Below are 24,324 nucleotides of genomic sequence, written 5' to 3' on the forward strand. Positions count from 1 at the left end.
GGTCGGCCAGCTTGGTCCAGCCCGACCAGCTGCCTCTGGTCGGCCAGCAGCCAGGCTTATGGGCTGCCCTACTAGCTGGCGCTCCCGCCCGCCGCCTTCATCCAGCCATGCTGCCCGCCATAGCCTACAGCCCGCTGGCCTAAACATGCTGTCCTGCTCATGGACAGCAGCCCAACAGTGCCTACAGTCATCAAGACATGTGATCTCTCCCCAATATAAAGAAAACATGGAGTATCCTCTCTCTTGGGCGGGCACACCCACATAGCAGCCCTCACTCATCTATCTAGGAGGTGACAATACTGTTAATAGCTCTATCGGCAATCCAGCAGCCATTTGGATCTCTGAATCTAGTGTTTGTTCACAGTGGTCCATCCCTGCCTCTAGCAAACCCACAAAAATTTATAGTTCTGAATCAATTGATTCAAAACTATAGTCCATCCTTGCAATCTTGAGAGAGAGGAGTTATTCTTTCGACGAGTCCTTTATAGTCACAGTCTTTTGCTTCTCTTCACTAACTTCATTGTTCTCCTCTAAAACTTGCATTCTTCTTGCAGCTACCTTATCATGATATTCCCTCTTTATATCTGCCTCATATTATCTTATGAGGGTACGTGTCGTTGTCTTGCCTCGATGACAATTCCTTGGATCGAGAATTTCCTATGAAGAAGACATCCCTGCTTATGATTGAGAAACCTTCAAAGCTTCTTTTTAGACTGATTCCAGAGTTGTTCAAGGTTTCCTTATGCAAACATATGCAGTAGCACATTGACCATTGGAACTACCCACGGTAACAATGGAGGAAACATGAGAGAGAGAGAGAGAGAGAGAGAGAAGTTTGCTTACATTGAAGATATTTTCTCTCCCCGAGAGGTGGCCAACCAGCAGAAGGTCTTCTTTCAGATATAACGAATGCAATAGTGTCAAAAGCAGGCTTCTCAAAAGCCAGTCTTCAAAACTCTTGCATATCAAGAAGGGGTGATAGCCTAGCTTTCTGTTGTGGTGTGAGGTGTTGGGCCATGAACCCCCCTTGGTTTTCTGCTCTACCATTTGAATCTAGTCCATGGATTGGATATGGTAAAGAATGTGGATTTGAGTCATACCTATCACGTGTGCACTCTTGAAAGATACATTTTGATGATTCAACTCATGTCCACTTGTGGCTGAGATGTAAAGTCGGGGCATCTAAAAGAGGGATTTGTCTTAGTTATTACAGGAGTTTTGATAGTGGCGGGGTTGGCTATCGTATTGTCTTCTTGTAATATAGGAAAGGAGGTAGAGAGGGAGAGAGAGAGAGAAGAAGAAGGAGGAGGAGGAGGAGGGAGAGAGAGAGAGATGTCAGTTACGCGGATGAGCGTGACCTTCACGCAATCGATCATTTTTATATTTTTGGGGGATTTATTTTTCCCACAATGATGTAACTTAGGACCTTACTAGTTTTGCTACTAGCACTAGCTTATCTCCTCGGACAAGCTTTTTGGTGCCACCTTAACATGCAATGACCCTAATAGCCACCCACGATCTTTTCCCTTCACTCCAATGCTATCACCAAGGGAGCTTGGACTCACTCACAACTAACCACACAACTTTTCTCTCACACCTCTCTTCTCTCACTCACTAATGTAAGAAGCATACAAGCAAGAGAAGCACATATAGCAAAGAATCAACAAGCTACAATCTACAATATCAACACACACACATATATGCAAGAAAAGTAGAGAGCAATGAGACTCAATTTGGCACAAATGGGGATTGTGTATTCTCATTATGAAGGTATTTATACATACTAACCCTTATTCACACTTGGGCACCCAAAAATTAAAAAAGCTTACAAGAATTGGGCCCTTGGCCACTAACTTCATAGTTACAAAGTTTATAGTGCCATTCATAACACTTATTACATTACTACTCTCATGATGGTAGAGAGTGCTTCCTTGTTAACCTAAAATAGGGTTAAAAGCATAATATGGACTAGAAACTACAACATCCCCCACTAATGCTATCAATGTCCAATAGTGTGCGCAAAAGCTCTCATACATATGCCCTTCAAACCATGTAAGTATGCCCTTCAAATGTAACACCAAAAATTGTTTCATCACATCCAAACACCTAGTGCAAGCATAGTACAAGAACCTCTCTCAAGGATGTCCATAAAGCCATAAATATTGTGCCCACAATGCCAAACCAAAAAATCTTTTATCAAATCCAATAACCTAATGCAAGTATAGTGCCAAAACCTATCATAAGTACGTTCATCAAACCATAAGTAGTGTGCCTACAAAGCCAATCGAAAAAAACTATTTACCAATCCCGAAAGCACACTCGGCAAAAAGAGAATCGATATCCCCACCCAACATAATCACTAGTGGCTAGTCAATGTCCACCTCATCATCGACAAATATGCATCTCCTACTATGTCACCTCTACTGCACCAATGAACACACCAGTGATTGTAGGAAGAGTTTGAGACCATATGCCTTGCCACATTCTCTGCATAACAAGGAAAATCACTACGATTGGATAAGGCAAAACAATAATATTTTTCAAAAGAAATGCATGATGTTTTAAGTGCACCAAAAAAATTCACTTACTAATCAAGAGTTGCCTGATGTTTTAAGTGCATGATGTTTTAAGTGCACCAAAAAATTTCACTTACTAATCAAGAGTTGCCTCATTAATAACCAAATCATCCTCATCTCCATCCTCATCAAATGCTCCAGTGCCATAGAAATATATAATAAAAGGAGTAAGATAGCATTCACATATCTCTCTGTCATCATCAAATAAGCATACAACCATGCCATGTGTGCACAGTAGCCTTTAGCACAGGCTCTATACCACCACCAATATCTAACATTGTACCTATATGTGGACATAATGCCTCTAAGAATAGTAATATGAGAGGTGGCATTGCTCTCAAGGGCACCTTGCCATCCTCCACTCTTGCCATCACATCGTGCCCTCACAAATGAAGACAAGTAATGTTCAATAATCTTCGAAGAGATATACTATTGAAGCAATTTCCCCGCCTACACACATAGGACCAATAACAATAAGCACCCAAATACAATCTAGTGATTCCAAGACCCTACAAACTAAGAATGTTGAAGGTTTTTTATTTACCTTATGTCCTCTCTCTAGGTCAAAGAATGGATGCATACCATTTTTGTGTAATTTTTGTGTAGTGCCAAAGCAAAAATGTGCTCAAACAAATTATAACAATTTTGAGATTTTTTTCATACTATGGGTGCACATAGTGCTCATCTAGATAAACAAATTATAAAACTTTACAATTTCTTAAAGTGTTTCATACTATGGGTGCACATATTATGAAACAAGTAGCATACCTTGAATGAACGAGCAAACGTTTTAGATGTTAGATATGGCTCTGAGCAATCCAAGATGAGCATACTTTTTAGATGTTAGATATGGCTTTGAGAAATCCAAGATCCATCTCAACCCTATAACCAAGCTTGCACACGTGAGCCCATGCGCTCCACCAATGTAATAGATAAAAGTGGACATATCACAAGTATCCATCCCATGTCATCCATTACTGTACTTGCCACAAGAATTAAGCACTTGACATGATCCTCAATCAATGCATTCCAAGAAGGTATGCATTTAGATCCATTTAATATTATCACCTAAAACATGGCATACTTTTAAGAGACATGTAGATAACCAAAGAAATATCTTCAAAGAACTAGTTTAGTAAAGAATGTGTTGGGAGGTCTATCACGGTTTTGGGAGGTCTATCACGGTTAAATTCACACTCCAAGAACTAGTTTAGTAAAGAACTTGTTTAGTAAAGAACATGTTGGGAGGTCTATCACATGGGTTAAATTCACACTCCAAGTGGAAGGCTTGGAATTGCGTACTCTCTCACCCCTTTCCAAGCTCATATAAAACTCCCACATCATCCATTACTAGCACTTGACATGATCCTCAGTCAATGCATTCCAAGAAGGTATGCCTTTAGATCCATTAATGTTGTCACCTAAAACATGGCATACTTTTTAGAGACATGTACATAACCAAAGAAATCTCTTCAAAGAACTAGTTTAGTAAAGAACGTGTTGGGAGGTCTATCATGGTTAAATTCACACTCCAAGTGCAAGGCTTGGAATTGCATACTCTCTCACCCCTTCCCAAGCTCAAATAAAACTCCCACATCACCCACAAAACCCTCTTTAAAGTTTCCTTCCATGGACTCTTTTCCCAACACAATAAAGTCATAGTTCCATACCTTCACCTCTTTCAACAAAATGAGGCTCTCTCCTCCAATGTATGGAAGCTTGCCAGTGGAGCATAGACAATTGAGCCTTGGGTAGTCTTATTTTGTGATGTAAAGCCTTGAGTAGTCAAAGTTCTTGTATCTACACACACAAAGGTTTAATCATTTCAATATATATTGTTTCTCACATGTCTATTACTACAAACCATAGAATTCTATATTCAACATATGCATACATGCAAGATGAAAAAGTGGCCATATCTCTCACAACCACCCACATAATGTCATATTTTGCACCATCATCCTTAGATAAGAGTTGTAGACTCATCGTTCAAAGAACTTCCTGCTTTGCTTGTTGTTGATGGCCACCCTTCTTACCTAGTGCTTGAGCATCTCAATCATCCTTTTCCTTGAGTTCCTTTAATTCCTCCTCCATTCTGCTCCTTTGATCATCAATAATTTCTCCAGTAGAGCTGGAATCTGATTTGCATTCACCTTTAACATGCCTAAGGTAGGTCTCTTTCTCCTCCTCCAAGCATTCACCTTTTTTCATGTCTAGCCACACCAATGGCAATGCTTATGCTCCCAAGCATTAAGCAAGATGGCTCCATCAGGTTTACTATTCTCCCTACTAATTAAATATAGCTGATGTAGTGAGATGACTGTCCACCATGCTTTGTAAATATCTGGCAAGCACTGTATTCTTTTTGTAGCTAAAAGATGCAACAAGAACCTACAATAAGAGAGCCACCAATAAACATTTAAGTAAGAATCAATAATAAAAATTTAAGCAAGCATCACATCTCAAAGCTCTCACATGAGTGTAGAAGCAAACAAAACATACCTATACACCAAACGACATGAAGAGTTCTTCAAATCCAAATGCTTGCTTGAGGGGGTTCCTACATTCATGTCCTTTTCAAAGTATGTACTCACAATGTCACTAAAGTATGCTTGTAAGCTCACACCCATTATCAGCTCCACTATATTAGCACCCATAGTAGAATCCAAGACTTGTTTGTAGAAGTCTACTGGCATCCTCCAGAAGCTGATCCATCCAAACCTCCTTGGTCAACCAAGGAATGTAGTGATGATTTGGTTGAATGTAGTGATGATCTCCAAGTGTGGCATATACCATAGTTCTGACAAGTTATCTATTCGACATATGAAGACTCTCGATATACGAAGACTCTCGATATACGTACGTAAATCAACTTTTGTCAATATACGCATATATCTAGGATATATGCATGTATATCCTTAAAAAATCAAAAACTAAGAATCTAGATCTTCACCCATTGTCTGTTAGAGGCCAAAATACGCTCACTTTGTGAAGCATTTACCTCTACACCTGTGTACATGTGATTGTGTTCGGGCAAGCTTGTCTGATCCAATCCGCTGCACGAGGACACCACAGCATTTGATGCCACTTCTGTTGTCCCTTCACAACCTACAACATACCGCTTTGACCCTTCAATTGGAACAAAGTGAAGCAACCCCGAGTTGTGTACGATAGCATGAGTGAGAGCAAAACCTAGAGGAGGTTAGCCTCTAGGAGCACCATTTAAGCACAGAGCTCCAAGCTCAGTGCATGGACAAAGCCCCCAGAGTTAGACGTGCTCTTGACTTCCCAATGCGCACAAAGTAGAGCATCTTCGAGAGAGTACTCAGTTACTTTTGTGGAAAGGCACCAGCCCGCTAGAGACAATAACATCACGACCACATCCATGGCTGCCCAACACCCAACACCACTGGAGAAGACAACAGCTCTTGATTCCTCAATGATACCACCGACCCTGTGGTTAGAGTAGTCACCAGTGCATCGGCCCAAACACCGCTAGAGACAATAACATCACGACCACATCCATGGCTGCCCAACACCCAACACCACTGGAGAAGACAACAGCTCTTGATTCCTCAATGATACCACCGACCCTGTGGTTAGAGTAGTCACCAGTGCATCGGCCCAAACAACAGGCCCAACAATATAAGCACAGCTGACGAGTGGAGAATTTTCCCCAATCCTACCTTCAGCCACCACCATTAGCAGGCCTGCACCTACCACACTACCACAACCATCTCTAGAGGATTGATTCCTCTTCCCACTACCACTGATCCAAGACTGATTCACTGGAGTGCACATGGAAGGGCCAAGACCTTCATACGCAGCTCACGCTAGCACTTTTTACTATGAAGATCCCCGTGTGATAGCTTCTAGACTACCGTTCATGCACCACCCAGACCCAAGGCTAGATCCCTCCTACCACCCGAGTGCTTCCACCCACCAACCCTATCATCCAATAGCTACACCAAAAACTAGAGGTTTAACACCAAAAACTCTCTACCTAGAAATGGAAATAGGAAGGGGGTACCCTTAGGACTTGCTCCATAGTTGGCAGCACTTGCAACATCAATTGCACCAACCGTTGTCAATCCAAGGGTAGAAAGGACAAAACCGATCCACATCTCCAAACTTGTAACAAAGTTTGATGGAACAGGAGATCATGTCTCCCACTTAGAGATGTTTGAACAAATCTGTGATGCCTTTGGCCATGTTGATGATCTAACTCGAATGAGTGCTTTTGGACTCACATTAGAAGGAAAAGTTGGCCAATGGTTCAAGTCAGTAAAACCTGAGGACAAGAGGCAAACTTTGAGGCCTTGAAGACTGCCTTCACAGTTGGCTATTCTAGGTAAGGAAACCGCTGGAGCATTGTAGACCAACTCTACAATGTGAAACAAGTAGAAATGGAATCCATAAGAGACTATATCAATAGGGTCCGACATCTACAGTGTTGATGTGAGAGTCTAGATGTGAGCCTCGAGACAACAGATTCTTGAAAGAGAGTCTAATCGTCCTCGGGAGATTCCTAGAAGGGTTGCGTGACATTCATTTGCACAATGCATTGTATGCCCAAAGACACATAGACTTTGAGAGGTGTTGTCAAAGTGTAATGGACTTTGATGACAACTTTAAGGGTAACAGGACAAGAGAACAATTCTCTAGCGCTGCATCTTGCATCTGAAGCCTCTCATGGCTCATAATCCAAGGCTAAAGGGAAGGACATAGCAGATCCAAAGCCTATCGAGGAGTTCACTGTGCAGCCCTCAAGCAAGAAATGACCCAACAATGGAGAGTGAACCAAAATAGAAATCCTCAAGGGCCTAGACAAGACCTAGTCCGGTGTGCTATTTGTCGAATGAACAAGTACAAAGTGTTGACTAGTCAGCCAAGCCGTCTGACCAGTGGTAGGTCACCTAACAAAGGAGCCGCCCATAAGCACTAATGTGGATACACCTTTTTGTAACAAAAACTTATAATGATTCCATGAAGAGGTCTGCGTGCCCAATCTTTGTAACCGTCTGCCAGTCTGCAGACGGATGTTGGCCAGTCCCTGAGTAGTTGGCGAGTGGCCTAGCATAATGGAATGAGTCCGTTGTAAAGCTAAAGATATACTGTACAGAAGAGAGTGAAGCAGGGTAGCTTAAGAGAGGGACAGAGAGTCAAGCACAGTAGCTTGCTATCGGACATCATCTGATTCTTGTAAAAAAGTGTAATATACTGTAGTTTATCATATCTTGTGTATGCTTTTGTATTGAAGTGTCAAGTGAGTGCTTGTGAGTGAGCAGAGAGAGTGAGAGAGTGTGTCTTTAACTTGCTGTGCAAAGGTGTGTTGGACATCTACAGATCCGACTCTTCCATTACAAGTTGGACTGCACTGTCATGTTGTCTAGCAAGCAACACTTTTGGCGATCCTACTGGGGAAACTGAGAGTTTTCGGGGAAAGAGATGCCTAGAAGGAACGGCCGGAGAGAGGATTGAAGACGGCTTGCTGAAAGACGCAAGCTGACAAGGAACCAGCAGATCAGGAGTAGACTGTTGTGAGCCGCTAGAACGGTGGTAAGAAGAAGAAGAAGACCTAGAGAAGAAGCCTAGGAAGAATCCGTACAATTATCTGAACCAGAGACCCCGCTAGTCTCACTCTTGAAACTCACTATGTAGTATCATCCATAGCAACCTGTCTCTGAAAGAAAATGTCTTGCTGCCACCCCTACAGTTTAACAAACGTAGCTGAATAACCCTCAGAATCCAGGGCCTGCCCAACAGCTTGCTGAAGCCATAGTCCGAAACACCCTTTTTTGTGCTTTCTAACAAGCTTAGCAATAATAGCAACAAGCACCTAACGGATTAGGAGGAGTTCAGCTATACCATTGCATCCGATCAAACCAATGGCCCACCAGGGAGCACATGTTAAGTGGCCAAGATTCAACAGAAAGAAAAAGGATGATCCGGACACACACATAGCAAAACTTGAGTCCGCTTGGAAAACTAACTGCAATCAAAATATGGCGGATGAAAGGAAAATGAACACCTTTCAGTCCACCTTTGGGGACATTCCAACGAAGTGGTACTCTTAGTATAAGGAAGACCACTTCTAGACCTATGCAGAGCTCAAAGAGGCCTTCTTACACAAGTTCCAAACTGTGAAGACATCTTCACATATGCTGGACAAAATGCGAAGACTCAAACAGAATGATCTTCCAGTGGAGAACTATGCCACAAAGTTCCAATCAATCCGAAACAAGCTAGACCCAAATGAAAGACCAATAGATAAAACCATGTCACACTGGTTTATCCGAGGGCTCCAGTCAAAGCTCAAGTCATCAATTGCCTCACTCAATATGGAAGATACTGGCTTTGACGGACTTGTGGAAGTTGCAAAACGGTTAGAAGAGATACAGGACAAAAAGAAGTCCAAAAATAAGGTAGAATCGGACAGCGAATCCGATGAAAAAGAGTCAGAGTCCGAAGAAGAATCTGAAGAAGAAGATTCGGATGAAGAAGAAAAGCCAAAGGCAAAAAAGAAGAAAGGCAAGAAGGCTGACAAAAATGTCACAATCAAGGATTTGGTGGCTACAATTGCAAAGCTCAACTCTGGAGGTACTTCCAAACCTGCATCAACATCACAATTTAGAAAGGATGTATTTTATCCATGTTGTAAGAACGAAGGGCATATACAGGAGGACTGTAAAATGGCTCCGACCTGTGCAATCTGCCAGACATTCACACACAGTATAGAAGTGTGCGGATACAACAACAAAAATAGGAGCACTACGACTGTCAATGCTATTGTCCCTACTCTGACAGCAGCGCCACATTACCCAAGAGCATACTACAATCAAGAAAGAGGCAGAGGTCGACGGCAAAAACAATCGGAGGGCGGATTCCAATGTTACTATTGCAAGGCTCTAGGCCACCACAAATCTGACTGTCCGTTGTGGTAGAAGAACAGCAGTGAACTGCAAGGAACACCTTTCGACCAACCAAGTATTAGCTCAACCTGGGTAGTGAACATAGTTCACATACAGCCGATGGAAACAATACCTGAAGTGAATGCAATGACAAGGTCTATGTAGAAAAAGTCCGACACACCAGGGCTGAAGACCGCCAGACAACTGGATTTGGAGGAGCAAGCCAGAATTAGACAAGAAGCGACCAGGGAAGTGCAGGAAGCACAGAAGATGCAAGATGCACAGGGTCCGAGAATGTCGATTTCGACATAGCAACCCAAAGCAGTGTGTTTGACCTGCAGAAGAGATCAGAAACTTTGGAAAGTTGAAAATGCATGGTGAGGAAGGACAAACCCTCGAGCATGTTGACAACAAGAGAACCAAAAAAGTGCACTTCAGATTGGACACCATAGCTAAAGAAGACAGTGTGCTAAGGAAGAAAAGCCCGACAATACAGGGGAGCAGCAAACCATGTTTAGGTCAGAATACTGGATGAACACAATATCGGATGCACCAAGGATGCAAGTAGGAGGAATGCAGTAAAAACCCCACATGGAGGACAAAGCGGAAGCAGAAGTTCTTTCAACCAAGAGAAAATAGGAACAGGTGGAAGCAAAAGCTCTTCCGTCTTGGGATGTACAGGAGGAAAAGACCTTTCCAACAAAGAAAAAGGAAGCAAAAGCTCTTCTGACAAAGTAAGTGGCTCTTTCGACCTGACAAATGGAAAGCAAAACGAAGGTGGGAGTTCTTCTGAGGCAAGCGCATCAGGAAATACAAAAGCTTTCGAATACGACTTATGGGAAGAGCTAATCAATCTAAAGCTAAGCATAACTTTAGATCAGTTGCTCACCTTAGTACCCAACTACATGTAACAGCTTATTCAAAAACCTTCAGGATCAGATCAAGATGCAAAGGAAAGTCTGCCAAGTAATGTGAAAGAAGTGGAATGTTAGACAATCAAGGCTGAGATAGTGCTAGAAGTTGACACCACAATCACAGAAGTAACATTATAGATCCGAGGACACACAATGCGCCACGTGTATTGTTGGATGGAGGATCCGGAGTAAACATTATCTTTGAGACTATGGCCAAAGAACTAGGTGTCACAGAAATGCAACCTACTCCTTTTGCAGTAAAAATGGTGGATCAAAGAAGAGTCAGACCATTGGGAATAGTCCAACATGAGGAGATCAGCATCAGAGGATGCAAGTTCCCTGTGGCATTTGTAGTGCTCAAAATGGAGCAGATAGCTAGAGCATACAAGATGCTACTAGGAAGACCATAGCTCATGCATGGTAAAATCAAGCAAAACTGGCAAACGGATGAGATCACCATCCGCAAAGGTAAGAAGAAGGTTCGCATCTTTGTTAAACCAACAACAGTGGTCAAATAGATTAATAGGCCGCTGTATGCAAAAGGACTCAACCTGCTGGACGGCATAGAAGAAGATGAGGAAGAAAGAATCCTCAGAGAAAACCCATACCTGGTGTCTCTATTCGAAGTGAATGTGGACAGCATCATGTCCATATATGTACCATTTGTGCTGAATATCCAGCCACAGTGGATAGAAATAGAGCATCAGAAGAACACAGTTGGATGATCCGAGCTGTGAAGAACAATCCCTTGAAGAACTCCAAAGATGGATTGAATTCGAAGAGGCAAAACAAATAATATCTGAAAAAAGCATCAGGGTCACGGAGGATGAGCTGTCAGACATGGACATCGAAACTACTGATGATCCAAAAATACTGAAGGTTAGTGCAAAGCTGAAAGGAAAAATCCGAGAGGAACTGCACAATTTGTTGAAGGATTACAAAGACATGTTTGCATGGAGCTACTCAGACATGGAAGGCATAGATCCGAGCTTCTATCACCATCGGATCAACCTCAAGAAAGATGCAGCCCTGATCCAACAATAAAGGTATCGAATGAATCCAAACTACGCTAGGTAAGTCAAAGAAGAAATTGATAAACTGATAGCAGTTGGATTCATCTATCCGATTGAGAAGGCAAACTGGCTATCTCCAATTGTGATTGTGCCAAAGAAGAATGGAAAACTCAGGGTCTGTGTGGATTATCGGAAGCTGAATGCAGCAATAGTACCTGATTCATTTCCAATACCCTTCACCGACATGATGCTTGATGTAGTTGTTGTAGGACATGAGATGTACTCATTCCTGGATGGATTTAGTGGCTACAACCAGGTAAGAGTGACACCCTAAGATAGGGAAAAGACAGCCTTCATCACTGAATGGGGAGCATTTGCTTCCAATGTAATGATGTTCGGCTTAAAGAATGCACCCGCGACATTCCAAAGGATGGTTCAAGAGATCTTTTATGAATATCTAACAACCTTCATGAGAGTGTTTGTGGATGATTTCAATGTCTTTGGAAAACAAGCCAACCACTTGCATCAGCTCATGCTATGCTTTGACAAGTGCAGACAAACCAAGTTAAAACTCAATCTCGCAAATGTGCTTTTGCAGTAACCAGTGGAGTGCTACTCTGACATATAGTGTCCAAAGATGGATTGGCAGAGTTGACCCAAGAAAAGTGGGAGGTCTTATGACATGAGGCATCGGTCGACGGGTCCCACGCATCCAATCCGACAACACCACACTGTCGCCCTGCCACCCTTCCGAGTCCCAACTGAAGCTGAATGTGCCATCCAACAAGAGCTGGAGTCGTGGACACGGTCCACACCTCTATTTGCCTTACATGAAATGGACAAGATGGCGACAACCCACCCAGCGCTGCAAGGATCATCGATCCGACAGAAACCAGGACGGCCAAAGATCATTGGGGCCTGGGATGTTCAGAAAAGCTCCCCAAAAGCTATCAATGGAAGCAAGATTGGCAACCCATGCATTCGCCACTCTATGACAAAGATTGGTAATATTTTGTCCGAGTGTCAGACAAGCCACCAGGCATGCCAGGTGTTGACCGGTCGGCCAGGCTGTCCGACCGCCGCCTAACAAAGGAGCCGCCCATAAGCACTAATGTGGATACACCTTTTTGTAACAATAACTTATAATGATTCCATGAAGAGGCCTCCGCGCACAGTCTTTGTAATCGTCTGCCAGTCTACAGACGGATGTCAACCAGTCCTCGAGTAGTGGGCGAGTGGCCTAGCATAACGGAATGAGTCCATTGTAAAGCTAAAGATATACTGCACAGAAGAGAGTCAAGCAAGGTAGCTTGAGAGAGGGACAGAGAGTCAAGCACAGTAGCTTGCTATCGGACATCATCCGATTCTTGTAAACAAGTGTAATATACTGCAGTTTATCATATCTTGTGTATGCTTTTGTATTGAAGTGTCAAGTGAGTACTTGTGAGTGAGCAGAGAGAGTGAGAGAGTGTGTCTTTAACTTGCTGCGCAAAGGCGCGTCGGACATCTACAGATCTAACTCTTCACTGCACTATCGTGTTGTCTAGCAAGCAACACAGCGTGTCTGTAACAACTACGGCCAAGGCAAATGTTGTATTGTGCTTACTATGCATGATTGGGGAACCATGAGACATCCCAGTGTTATAGAAACCCCAACAATCATAGGTAAGTGCCTGTACTATTGCCTGTTGCATTAGCTTTGTCGGCACCACCCACGAGACTAGCCCTAGGTGCACCATAGGAAGCACAAAACCCTAAAGGAATACTTAGGTTACCTATGGCACCTATTCCTCCACCTGTCTTACCACCACAACCGCCAGCACTTAGAGTGATCCCTCTTCATCAGGCTGCTCTAGAAGAAATTGAGGTAGAAGAGGACTTAGGCTCCTTCGAGAGACCACATTTGCTGAACCACAAAAACCACAACTAGGACAAATGCTTAGCCAACCATTATGTCATAGATGGCGATAACAAGTACCCAGTGTACCAGATGGTGCCTCAGGCTAGAGGTAAGGACATGAATATGATGGCCAAGAGACCACCACTGCAATGTTATCATTGTCAAGGACCCCATAGGATAGCAGAGTGTCCAGTGAGATGAGGACTACCTATAGCACCCTAAGCTACTATACTCACACCTCTATGCACAGAGTGTGGTATAGAACACCAAAGACTATCCTCGAAGAGCAGAAATTCCTAACACAGGAAAGGATGGAGAGTACACCATTGGGATAAACTTGTTGAGCGTTAGAGATGGGATGGTCCACACTATTCCTCTCAATGCGATAACATGTTTATAGAACAGACGAGCTCTAGCCACTGCATCTATATAGGCCACAAGACCCTAGCCTAGGGAGGGACCGTAAGGAAACCCAACCCCATCACACTCAGATCCACAAGTAGGGGCAAAACATTCAAAGAAAGCAAGGAGGAAACAATCCAAGAAAGAGGGAAAAGGGTTGCTTATAGTTGTTATCTAAAGTGGATCTACCGGACACAGCTTCTGTTTTGACTTCTTCCTCAGAAGAAGAAGGATAAGCAGAGGGTAGGCACAACCATGGAGAACCACAGACTGTTGCTTTCCCTGATCTTGTGTTAGAGAAGTAACGACTGCAAGCACAGGACCTAGTGAGGGTAACACAAGCTAAACTCGAATCTGTAAGTCCCTCTCAACCACCATAGGACTTCACCCCTACACATGTAGAGCCAACCTCACCAGCAATTCCAAAAGTTGCTGAAGTACTAGACTCAGAACCTAGATCAGATCCTTTGGGTATGGGCTTGGAAACCATCTATTCCAAGATTTTGGGTGATGAACTCCTTATGCACATTCCAAGTCATCCTAGGGAGAGACCATATTGTGTATCACCGCCCACGAGCACACAAGGTGGAAAGACCACAGAGACACACAAGGCACCCAAGAGACACCGTAGGGTTGCATACATTCCTATCTACACAAGTACGGATGCCATTGGAGTTGCTTTTACAAAGTAGCCCTATGCTCTAGAATGATCTAAAGACATGGATGAATGGCAATCTAAAGCCCGGGGTAGAAGAGTACATAGAGGAAGCTCAAGAAGAAGAAGAAATAGGACTCTTTGAGTACATCAAGGAGCACAAAGAGAGTGAAGAAGAACTCCCCAATGTGTCAATAAATCAATTGGGAGAGTACTTTGAAAACGATACACAAAATGTTACGTCCCTACTATTAGCTATGAATGTCATCAAGTCACTGTAATTCTTGATGAAGGAGTTGGAGTTAGCATTATCACAAAACAATGTTGGGAAAAATGAGGGAAACCAAGGCTTGAAAATACAACACTCATCATAAAACTTGCTGATGGAGCTATGGCTAGACCAATGGGACTCTTATATAATGTCAAGATTAAGATGTTTGGAATGAACTTCCAACATTCCCTTGTCATTCATGAACTTCACTCATCAACCAAGCTCTTACTGCATAATAGGGAAACCTTTCATGAGAGTAGCACAATTAATCCACGATTGGGGGGAGAACAGAGTGTACCTCCAAAAGAAAGATCAAACCTTATGGGTAGATATGGAATCTTGGAAAGTTCACCCCATGACTGGAGAACCTTTTGTGAGACAGAATCTGTGACCAGAGACAGGACGTCAGTCAAAATCTGTCAAGAGGGTATACCAAACTCGACATTAGACAAAGAAATTGCACCTCTTTCAAAGCCTAACGACTCTGAGAATTGAATACATATCTTGGCCACAATGGATATATTGCCTCAAAAGATGGGAACCATATTCTCTACCCAAGAAGGCCTAGCACCTGCTGCTATAACATGTATCTACATGTTGAGAGCAGCCCCACTGCTCTAGAATTCCCAGAAGATGTTACATGGATCAACTCCTAGAAACTGCAAACAGGAGTAGAGCGCATCAACCTGCGACTCAAAAAAAGAAATAAGAAAAGAAGAATCGTATGTATTCTCAGCGGGAAATGAAGAGCATAGCTGAAGTACGTTCAAGCCGTCGTCGATTCTCATGAAGTCTTCCTTCGCAAAAATGGCAAATGGAGTTAGACAAGATAACCTCATTATGCAAAGCTGGTGTTGAAATAGAAACTTAGAAAGAACCTAAACTCACACATTCTGCAGGAAGAACACGAAAAAAAGCCATGGTAGCAGTAGAGTGGAGCGAAAAAGAAAATGCAACAAGAAGATGAATAGGAGGATCTTCGGCAAGTCCGTGGGCATTTTAAGGAGTGCAAAATAGGAGAGAGGTTTGTTCGCTTTGAAAAATCTAAATGCTCTCAAGATGGAAAGCCTGGAACTTCTTATGATGGATCTACTGAGGTAAAAAAGTTGTCAGCATAAGAAGAAGAGGAACTAATTGATCTCCTTAGAGAATTTGAGGATTGCTTTGCTTGGAAGTACAGTTGACGACATGAAGGGAGTGCCACATGAAGTAGCAAAACACACGATTCCTATAATGGATGGTGCAAGACCTATCAAAAGCAACGAGTATATCCCATGAATCCAAAGTACTCTAAGCTTGTAAAAGAAGATATTGACAAGCTCTTAGAGGTAGGATTCATTTAAGAGATTGAACACACGGAGTGGGTATCTTTGATAGTGATTATTCCTAAGAAGAACATAAAGTTGAGAGTGTGCATTAACCTTTAAAAGTTAAGTTCGTGATTGATCACTATCCTCTACCTTTCACAAAGCATGTTTTAGAGCGAGTTGTAGGAAAAGAAGCCTATAGTTTCCTTGATAGATTCAAGAGCTATAATCACCCCTGCGACGATCAACACAAAATAACCTTTGCCCACAGAATGGGGAACATATGCATATCATGTCATGCCATTTGGTTTGACAAATGCATCCGACACATTTCAAGGCTAATGTGTATAGCATACAAGGAGTACTTAAGAGATTTCTTAGAAGTTTTCATAGATGACCTCTATGTCAACTCCTGGAAAGAACACCTTGCTTGCCTGCACAAAGTCTTGGAAAGATGTCGGCTATATAGAATCTCATTGAATCCTCTCAAGTGCCATTTTTGGGTAAGACATGGAGTCATCCTAGGACACATTGTTTCCAGACATAGGATTTTCATTGATGAGGATAAAGTCAAGCTCATCTTGGAACTTCCACCACCAACCAACTGCCTGCAAGGGGGTACAACACTTCATGGGACACGTTGGCTATTATAGAAGGTTCATTATCTTCTATGTTGACATTGTAAGACCTTTGTATAAGTTTGTCATTCTGTTTGAATGGACAGAAGAGTGCCAAAAATCCTTTGAAACACTCAAAAAGGCCTTGGCAAGTGCACCAATTCTCAGATCACCTCGATGGGACATCATGTTCCATGTCCACATTGATGCTTCAACATATGCTATAGGGTGTATTGGCACAGTGTGGGGAGCATAACATGGATTTTCTTGTTAGCTTCACAAGTGGTCAACTCAATGATGTAGAGTAGAACTACACCACCACTCACAATGGTCTACGCAGTCAAGAAGTCTCGCCACTACTTATTAGCAAATAAGTTTGTTTTCTATGTCAACCATCAATTCTTACTCTACCTCGTTCAATAAGCCATTTGTGATAGGGAGAATCTCAAGATGGCTATTGATCCTCACGGAGTTTGACTTCACAATCATCATCATGAACTCCCAAAAGATGCTGCAATATTTGCTATCAGCATTGTTCCTGATGGGCCGAATATATCGTTCATTATCTTGCCAAAATGTCTTACCCATAGATGGAACATTGAAAGTAGATCGAGCTTGATGCTTGATCAAAAGGGTTGCACCTTATCAACTCATCACAGGAGAGTTGTATAAGTTAGGAAAAGATGGCATCTTACGTCGATGTGTACCAGAGTGCAACTATGTTGCTATGCTTGAGTTGGCTCATGCCAGCAGGAGGCTACTTTGCAATCGATATTACAGCTAAAAAAGTCCTCTTGGCAGGACCGTGGTGGCCTATACTCTTTGGCAATGCAGCCGAGTTCACAAAAAGATGTGATGAATGCTAGAGAACGGCCATTCCTTCATAAAAAAGATAGAATGCCATTGACCCCCATTGTGTCATGGGGCAGCCATTTGAGAAGTGGGGACTTGATAGGCCAGATACATCATTGCTGCTAAGGATTATTTCACGAAATGGATTGAAGCCAAAGCCACGAAGAAAGATGCCGATATGCTAGGACAACTGCCAAATTTCTTTATAACCATATCATCACAAGACACTTGAACTAGTTAGCAATAGGGGTAGTCACTTCATTAATGAAGTGGTGAGCCATTTGCTAAGTGAGTTCATGGTTGTGCATTGGAAATCTACACCATATTGCCCTCAAGACAATGGACAAGTAGAAAGCACAAACAAGGTGCTCTGTTCCATTGGAAATCTACAAACAAGGTGCTCTGTTCCATTGGAAATCTACACTGTACTACCCTCAGGCCAGCAGAAAGCACAAACAAGGTGCTCTGCTCCATTCTGACCAAAAATATAGAAGCCAACCGCACTGACTGGGGCAAGAAACTTCTCTCTGCTCTATGGGCATATAGGACTGCATACGAGGTAGCCAACCCTCGGGATGGATGGAGTTAAACTCCATCCTTGCTATATCCTCCGCCCAACTACACAGGCAAGAATGGAGTTTAGCTAAGGGGGGGAGAAGCTGTACCTGCATGTTAGCAATAATCCAGTAGCATATCCAATAAAAAGAGACATAGCCTTTTTCAATGAATTCACACATTAACAAAAACCATCTTTTCAGAAAGACAATGATTCAAAAGCAAGATTGTTTTCTTATAATTTCACTTTAGAGTACCCACAAGGTACTTTAGGGCATCTATACTAGGGATTTTAACCTTGGTTCCTCTCCTATTATTCAAATCTTCACATTAAGATTCATAAGAGAGAATTTACTTAAACTTGTTAAATGACCAACTTGGTTATCATTTTCGTGCCTATTCGCTTCAAGAGGAGCGAAATCGTTTGTAGGGACGCGATTCGCTTCATTCCCTCCTTGGGCAGCGTGCGATTCTTCAATTCGGCGGTGTTTTGGCGCCATAGAAGCACTTGGGTTTTAAGGGGGTAGAGAGAGAATGCGATGGATATAAGATGTTAGGAACTTGTAGAGGAAAGAGAGAATTCTACTGGTTTAAACGGATTCGAAAACAGAGTTCGTTTGGGGTAGGAAAAGCTTGTTGAAAACTAAGGGCTTACTGGTAGGAATGACCTCTAAGCCTAAGTTTAAGTCGCTGCATATGGGGGGGGATTTGGAGAGGGTGTCCTTAGCTTGGAGGGCTCTTGGAGAGGGTGTCCTTAGCTTGGAGGGCTCTTGAGAAGAGTGTACACCTAGGGAAGCCTAGGGAGGAGTGCACTGGAAGTTTCCAAGACCGTAAGGATCTTGCTGCACAATCTGAAATTTTTGTGGCCTTAGGAGATCGCCAATTGAAACTGGTGCGCACCTGCAATACAGCACTTGAAATGTGGTCAACCCTCTCTCAATTGTATGACCATCGAGATCTTGCCCCCCAAAGTTGCAGTACACAGACAATTAACAAACCTGAAGATGGCTGAATCACAATCAGCCTCTGCCTTTCTTGAGAATTGGCATGCCCTTGTGGATCAAGCGGCTCAGTGTGGACTTATTTTTCCTGAGCCTGTCCTCGTAATGATGCTGTTGTCGGCCTTACCCACCTCATGGAAATCTTTCATAACAACATAGTCCACTGCAGCAAACTTGAGCCTCCTTGTGCTCTCTAGGCGAATACTTCAAGAAGAAGTCATGAGCGATCCCATCTCATCTTCCGGTCAAGCATCTTCACCAATGGCCATGGCTGCAAATACGACCAGGCCATCTCGTCGCCCTTTTGGACGACCAAACCGGTACAATCCCAAGCGCGGTTCCCATTTCTCTCCTCCAACAGCTCGTCAATCTAGGCCCTCGTTTTCATTTGGAAACAATCAAAATCGTTCATTTAGACGAGGTTCCTCACAAATTAGAAATACCTACAGAACTTCATTCAATCCCAATGCACACTGCACTTTCTGTAATCGAGTACTTTGAGAGGGAGTGTCGCACTAAACAACAGGCAAACCAACCATTCAATAGACCACCTGCACAAGCGAATGTTGCCTTAGGTGATGAAACCGACCCTTTAGCAAATGAAATTCACCCTTTAGCAAATGAGTACCCTTCCCCAATGCAGCTGTTCACTGCTGATATGCACACCCATAGTGTCAAGTCGGATGTGTGGTACTTTGATACAGGTGCCACACATCATATGACCCACAATAAGGGATGGCTTATTGATTTCCAACACCTTTCATCCCCCTTTCTAGTAAGATTGGGTGATGACAGCCTTCAAGAAGCAACCGGTTGTGGGAAAATCACCATACAGTTGCCAACCGGTCAATACACACAGATTCACCATGTCTATTATGTCTCGGGGCTGGCCAAGAACCTCTTGTCGGTAAGTGCAGCACCTGCAAATGGCTCGTCAATTGAGTTCTATCATGACTATTGCATGATCAAAGTAAACATGGCTGACGGTCAACCTATTCATCTTACCTGTAAACAACATGGAAACCTATACCCTTTAGGAGTCACTATGGTTCCAGCCCATGCCATGTCCTCCGTTAGCCAAACCACATCCCAGTTAGAAACTCTACGCTGGCACTATAGGTTAGGTCATCCCCACATTCAATCAATTAAAAAAATGCAAACCCATCATCTAGTGTATGGTCTCAATTTTCGAACCTCACACATAGACATTTGTGAAGACTATTTGTATGGGAAGTCAAGCCAGAGACCTTTCCCACGGTCTCGACCACATTAGGAATTCAATGGAGTCTTTTTGGGCCCTTTAATTTGCCATGAGGTTATGGAAACGTTTAACTTTTTGACAAATAGGAGCCCGCCCTGTAAGCAAAAACCATGGGTGATTATTAAGAGAGGTGTAAGAGTGGTCAAAGGGTGCACTTTTCCCCCAAAAAGGAGGGGCAATTTTACAATTTTCGGACCTCCATAACTTCTACATACAAGCTCCAATTTAAGCGGAGATTACAGATCTAGATCTGTGATCTACGCATCAAGAGCTTTCCATAGATATGTTACATGATATGGTTTTACCCGCTAGATTTTAAATTTCATTTTCCCTCCAAAATTCAAATTCGAATAAAGTAGCCGTTTTGAAGCTTCAAATTAGAGAACGTTTCTTCTTAAGAGAAAAGATTTGACTCCCTTAAACTACCAAATAAAAGGGCCCAAGAAGATTCCATTGAGTTCCTAATGACACCACCCGCCCTCTTGAGCTTATCCACTCAGATCTTTGTGGCCCCATGCCCACCCCTTCACTTACAGGGTCAACCTACTTTCTCAGGTCCATAGACGATTATACAAAATCCACAATAGTCTCCTTCCTCAAACACGAATTTGATGTCTTAGATCGCTTTAAACATTATAAGACTCTAGATGAAAACCAGCTTAATAGCACAATCAAAACACTTAGAACTGATAGTGGAGGCGAGCATGTCTCAAATGAATTCATTCATTTCTGCCAAACACATGGAATCCGACACCAATTTACTGTCCCATACACCCCCAAACAGAACGGAGTTGCGGAACGTAGGAATAGAACCCTCATGGATTCCACTAGAGCCTTACTGCAAACTGCAGGTCTCCCCAACTCATATTGGGAAGAGGCTCTTGCTACCTGCAAAACAGACTCTTCAATTCAACCTTGCCAAATATTACTCCCTTTGAAAGATGGTTTGGGTGCAAGCCAGACATTTCTCACCTTCGTATATTTGGATGCCCAGATTACCCCTTTGTTCCTGCTCAGAAAAGGCACAAACTTGATGCTCGTGCCACGAAGATGGTGTTCGTTGGCTATGGCGAACGATTTGGGCCTGAAAGCTTACAGACTCTTTGATCCAAGCACTAGCCGTTTCCAGTTCAGTAGGAGCGCCTTCTTCAATGAGCTTGCACTTATTTCACAACAAAAGCTATACAGGATTGAGCTACGCCCTCACTTGTCTAGTGTAACAACAGGGCTACGCCCTCATGAATCTAATATAACAGAATTTCAACAACCGAAGTCTCTCTCTCTACGTATTATCTCTCTCAACCTGTCTCTGTCTTAATAATAATAATCAGTGGTTAATTTACAGTCACCTGGGCCGTCACCCTCGCTCCTTCTCCCTTGTAGCTGGCCGCCACCCTTCTTCGCCATGCCAGAGAGCTTGATGGGCCGCCTTTCTGTTCAGAAGAGGAGTGGGTTTGCCCCTATGTCGCCCTCTCCCTTCTTCCCTACGTGTCAGGAACAAACCCCTTGTGTCGCCCTTTCTTTCTAAGCTCGTCTCTTTTTCTTCACTGCGCAACCCGTCTTCTTTTCCTTGTGGGAGCCCAGAGAGGCCACTCCTTTCTTTCACCTTTCTCTTGAAGTAAAAAAAAAAGGTTATTTCTCCCCACATTCTCTTGCTTGAAGAGGATGCCACCTCCAAAGCTCCCCTCTCTATTTGCACTCTCAATGCTCTCTTTCTCACCTCTCCATGCAGGACAAAAATGAAAGAGAATCTCCCTCTCTCCACTCTCTAGGAGGAAGAGCAAAGCAAACAAAAACACATGCTCTTTCCAAAGATCACGTGCATGCGGTACAAGCCCACCGATCAAACAAGGGAAAGAAAATCAGATTTCAAGCAAGGAAACCCCAGCCCGAAAGAGAGGCTAGTCCTCTCCCGACAGACGCACCAAATGTTGGTTGTATGTTTGGGAGGCGTCAGTAGTCCAAAAGATAAGCAAATGCAAACCCTAATCACCCAAACACACACCACATGACACATACACGTAAACAAGCTAACCTAACACACTCAAAAGCAAGAAAGGAATCTAGCTAAGCCCCATGGGCATCACATTTCATCAAAATCCATCACCTTGTGGGTGTCCATGTACAGGCGTAGCTCTCTTGAGCTCAAACTTCTCCATAGCCATGCTCCCTTGAAGGCCAAATGAAGAAGAAGATCAAATACAAAGGAATTTGTCTTTTATAGTCACTTAACGTGTTCACACTTGGGCGGTCGCTTCACACTTGGATGCTCGGACACTTGTCAATTTTTGGCCACTTTCCCAACGCAAAGCTCTCTTGTTTGGCCTCTTCCTGGCATCACTTGGAACCATGTCCGGCCTCTCTTTTGCTTGATGTCCGACCTCGAAATGACATACTTACATGCATTTGGGCGTCCATTTGACGCCATTGGGTGCATTTGGTGTGAACCAAAATGCATCCCAACACTTTATGCACTTCCTTGTTGGTCCCCACAATTTGGATTCTGTTCTGCTCTACCCATCCATTGCCTTATCCTTTGTGGCTTCTGCTTTCTCCATCTGTTTCTTTTGTGACCTAGTGTGACAGCCCCAACACTTCTTGTGTTGCTGTAGGGGTTGTACTCGAACCCATTACATTGGTTGCCACTCGCCACAACTCTTGTTCATGTTTCTGCCACATCAAACATTCTAACTTCCTGTGTCCATGTGCTTTGCAGTAGCCTAACACTGAAACCCTCCACCCTTCCTCCTCTTCTTGCATTGTACTAGGGTTGAGCCCTTCCTCTATCTGCATTGTATTATGTCTATTGGGATTGGTTGGATAGGTACCACTGCATTGACATTAGGTGTGGAATTCATGTTCCTACCATTGTGTATCTATAATTTTTTATGTAATTGACATTAGGTGTGGAATTCATGTTCCTACCATTATGTATCTACAATTTTCTGTGACGTATGTGCTTATCTGCTAACATATTGCACATGTGGAAATCATTTTGCAGTCTTTCTTCAGATGTCCTTCATTTTTGCACATTGGACAGAAAACATCTTTCTTGAAGTTTGAAGTGATAGGAGGTTTGGTACCGCCACCGAGCTTATCTTGGCCACTACAACTATCATGTCATCCATTTTCTTTACTTTTTGACTTTTTTTCTTATTGGGTTTGGCCTTCTTCTCCTCATCCAAATCTTTTTATGTTCAGTTGAGCTTTTGTCCTCTCTGTGTCATCTCTATGGACTCACTAAGATGAGTCATTATGCTTGTTCTTTTTCTTCTTGAATTTTGACTTCTTGTCCAGGTTTTCTTCTGAACATTTGGCCGCTTATACCAAACCATCAACACTTTTGGTGATTGCTCAAAGTGTTGATGCCAGATGGCAAATCAACACAATAAGACAATCCGTCGACTTTAAAGGTACAGTCAAAAACCGTCAATGTCTGAGTGCTTTGAAGAGTAGCCTAAAGTGAGCTCTCTCTCTCTCTCTATCACACAATAAATCTCTCTCACTCTCTCACACATACACAATGCTCCAATTAACATTAGCACAAGAGATCCTATGAATCTTACTTCTGTATTGCAAAATCATAAGGTATGTTACATGATCTAGACTTTGTCTAATCCAAGCTCTTTGTTTTAATTATCCTATCCTCTGTATCATCTCTCTAATTTTCTTATCTATCTATTCTTCCTAAGTCTCTCAGCTCTTGGATGAGCAATAGGTACAAACAGTTACAAAACAAGAATAGATTCCACTATCCCACTACTCTAGTACTAGGTGATAATGCCTGATGGTTAATACAATGGTGCACAGGCCATGGTAGAACATAATGATAAATGTGTGTTGAAAGCTTGGCCGATCGATGCTGGCTTGAGATGTTAGAAGGCCAACCGTCTGATCGGGTAAATCTATAAACCTATAAAGGGGTGGAGAGATGATAACCAAGACCATTGTATTCATTTTAAGACTAAGGTAGGGGCTTATGGTGGGTGGTAGACTATTTAGACACCTATGCATAAAGAGATAAGAGTTGTGGACAAGTTATGGGTGGCCTAGATGGGAAATAGAGGTTCTAGACAAATTGTTATCCTT

At 42.9% G+C, this 24,324-nt stretch overlaps 1 protein-coding gene across 27 annotated transcripts; it reads right to left on the minus strand.

The window, feature by feature from the left end:
• Window positions 1-1,742: 1,742 nt before the first annotated feature.
• Window positions 1,743-22,417, minus strand: LOC147639557 (uncharacterized). 27 transcript variants are annotated; one of them, XR_015265084.1, is made up of 9 exons: window positions 22,343-22,412; window positions 15,407-15,435; window positions 15,106-15,301; window positions 14,941-15,027; window positions 11,010-11,200; window positions 4,471-4,967; window positions 4,247-4,376; window positions 2,654-3,026; window positions 1,764-2,487 (listed from the first exon to the last, which is right to left on the minus strand). XR_015265084.1 is itself a non-coding variant. In XM_086792676.1 (4 exons), exons 1-3 carry the CDS (start codon window positions 22,398-22,400, stop codon window positions 11,019-11,021), a joined length of 327 nt encoding a protein of 108 aa, XP_086648802.1. In that variant the 5' UTR covers window positions 22,401-22,407; the 3' UTR covers window positions 1,743-2,487; window positions 11,010-11,018. The 27 variants fall into 27 exon arrangements, 5 of the variants coding, with proteins under 5 accessions (XP_086648802.1, XP_086648810.1, XP_086648793.1 ...); XR_015265088.1 differs by lacking the exon at window positions 11,010-11,200 and adding an exon at window positions 5,079-5,136 and having other exon boundaries at window positions 1,766-2,487; window positions 15,214-15,301; XR_015265085.1 differs by having other exon boundaries at window positions 1,766-2,487; window positions 15,214-15,301.
• Window positions 22,418-24,324: the final 1,907 nt, after the last annotated feature.

Source organism: Cibotium barometz, chromosome 4 (assembly GCF_041138505.1).
Source record: "Cibotium barometz isolate CiBa-2024 chromosome 4, ASM4113850v1, whole genome shotgun sequence".
NCBI lineage: Eukaryota > Viridiplantae > Streptophyta > Polypodiopsida > Cyatheales > Cibotiaceae > Cibotium > Cibotium barometz.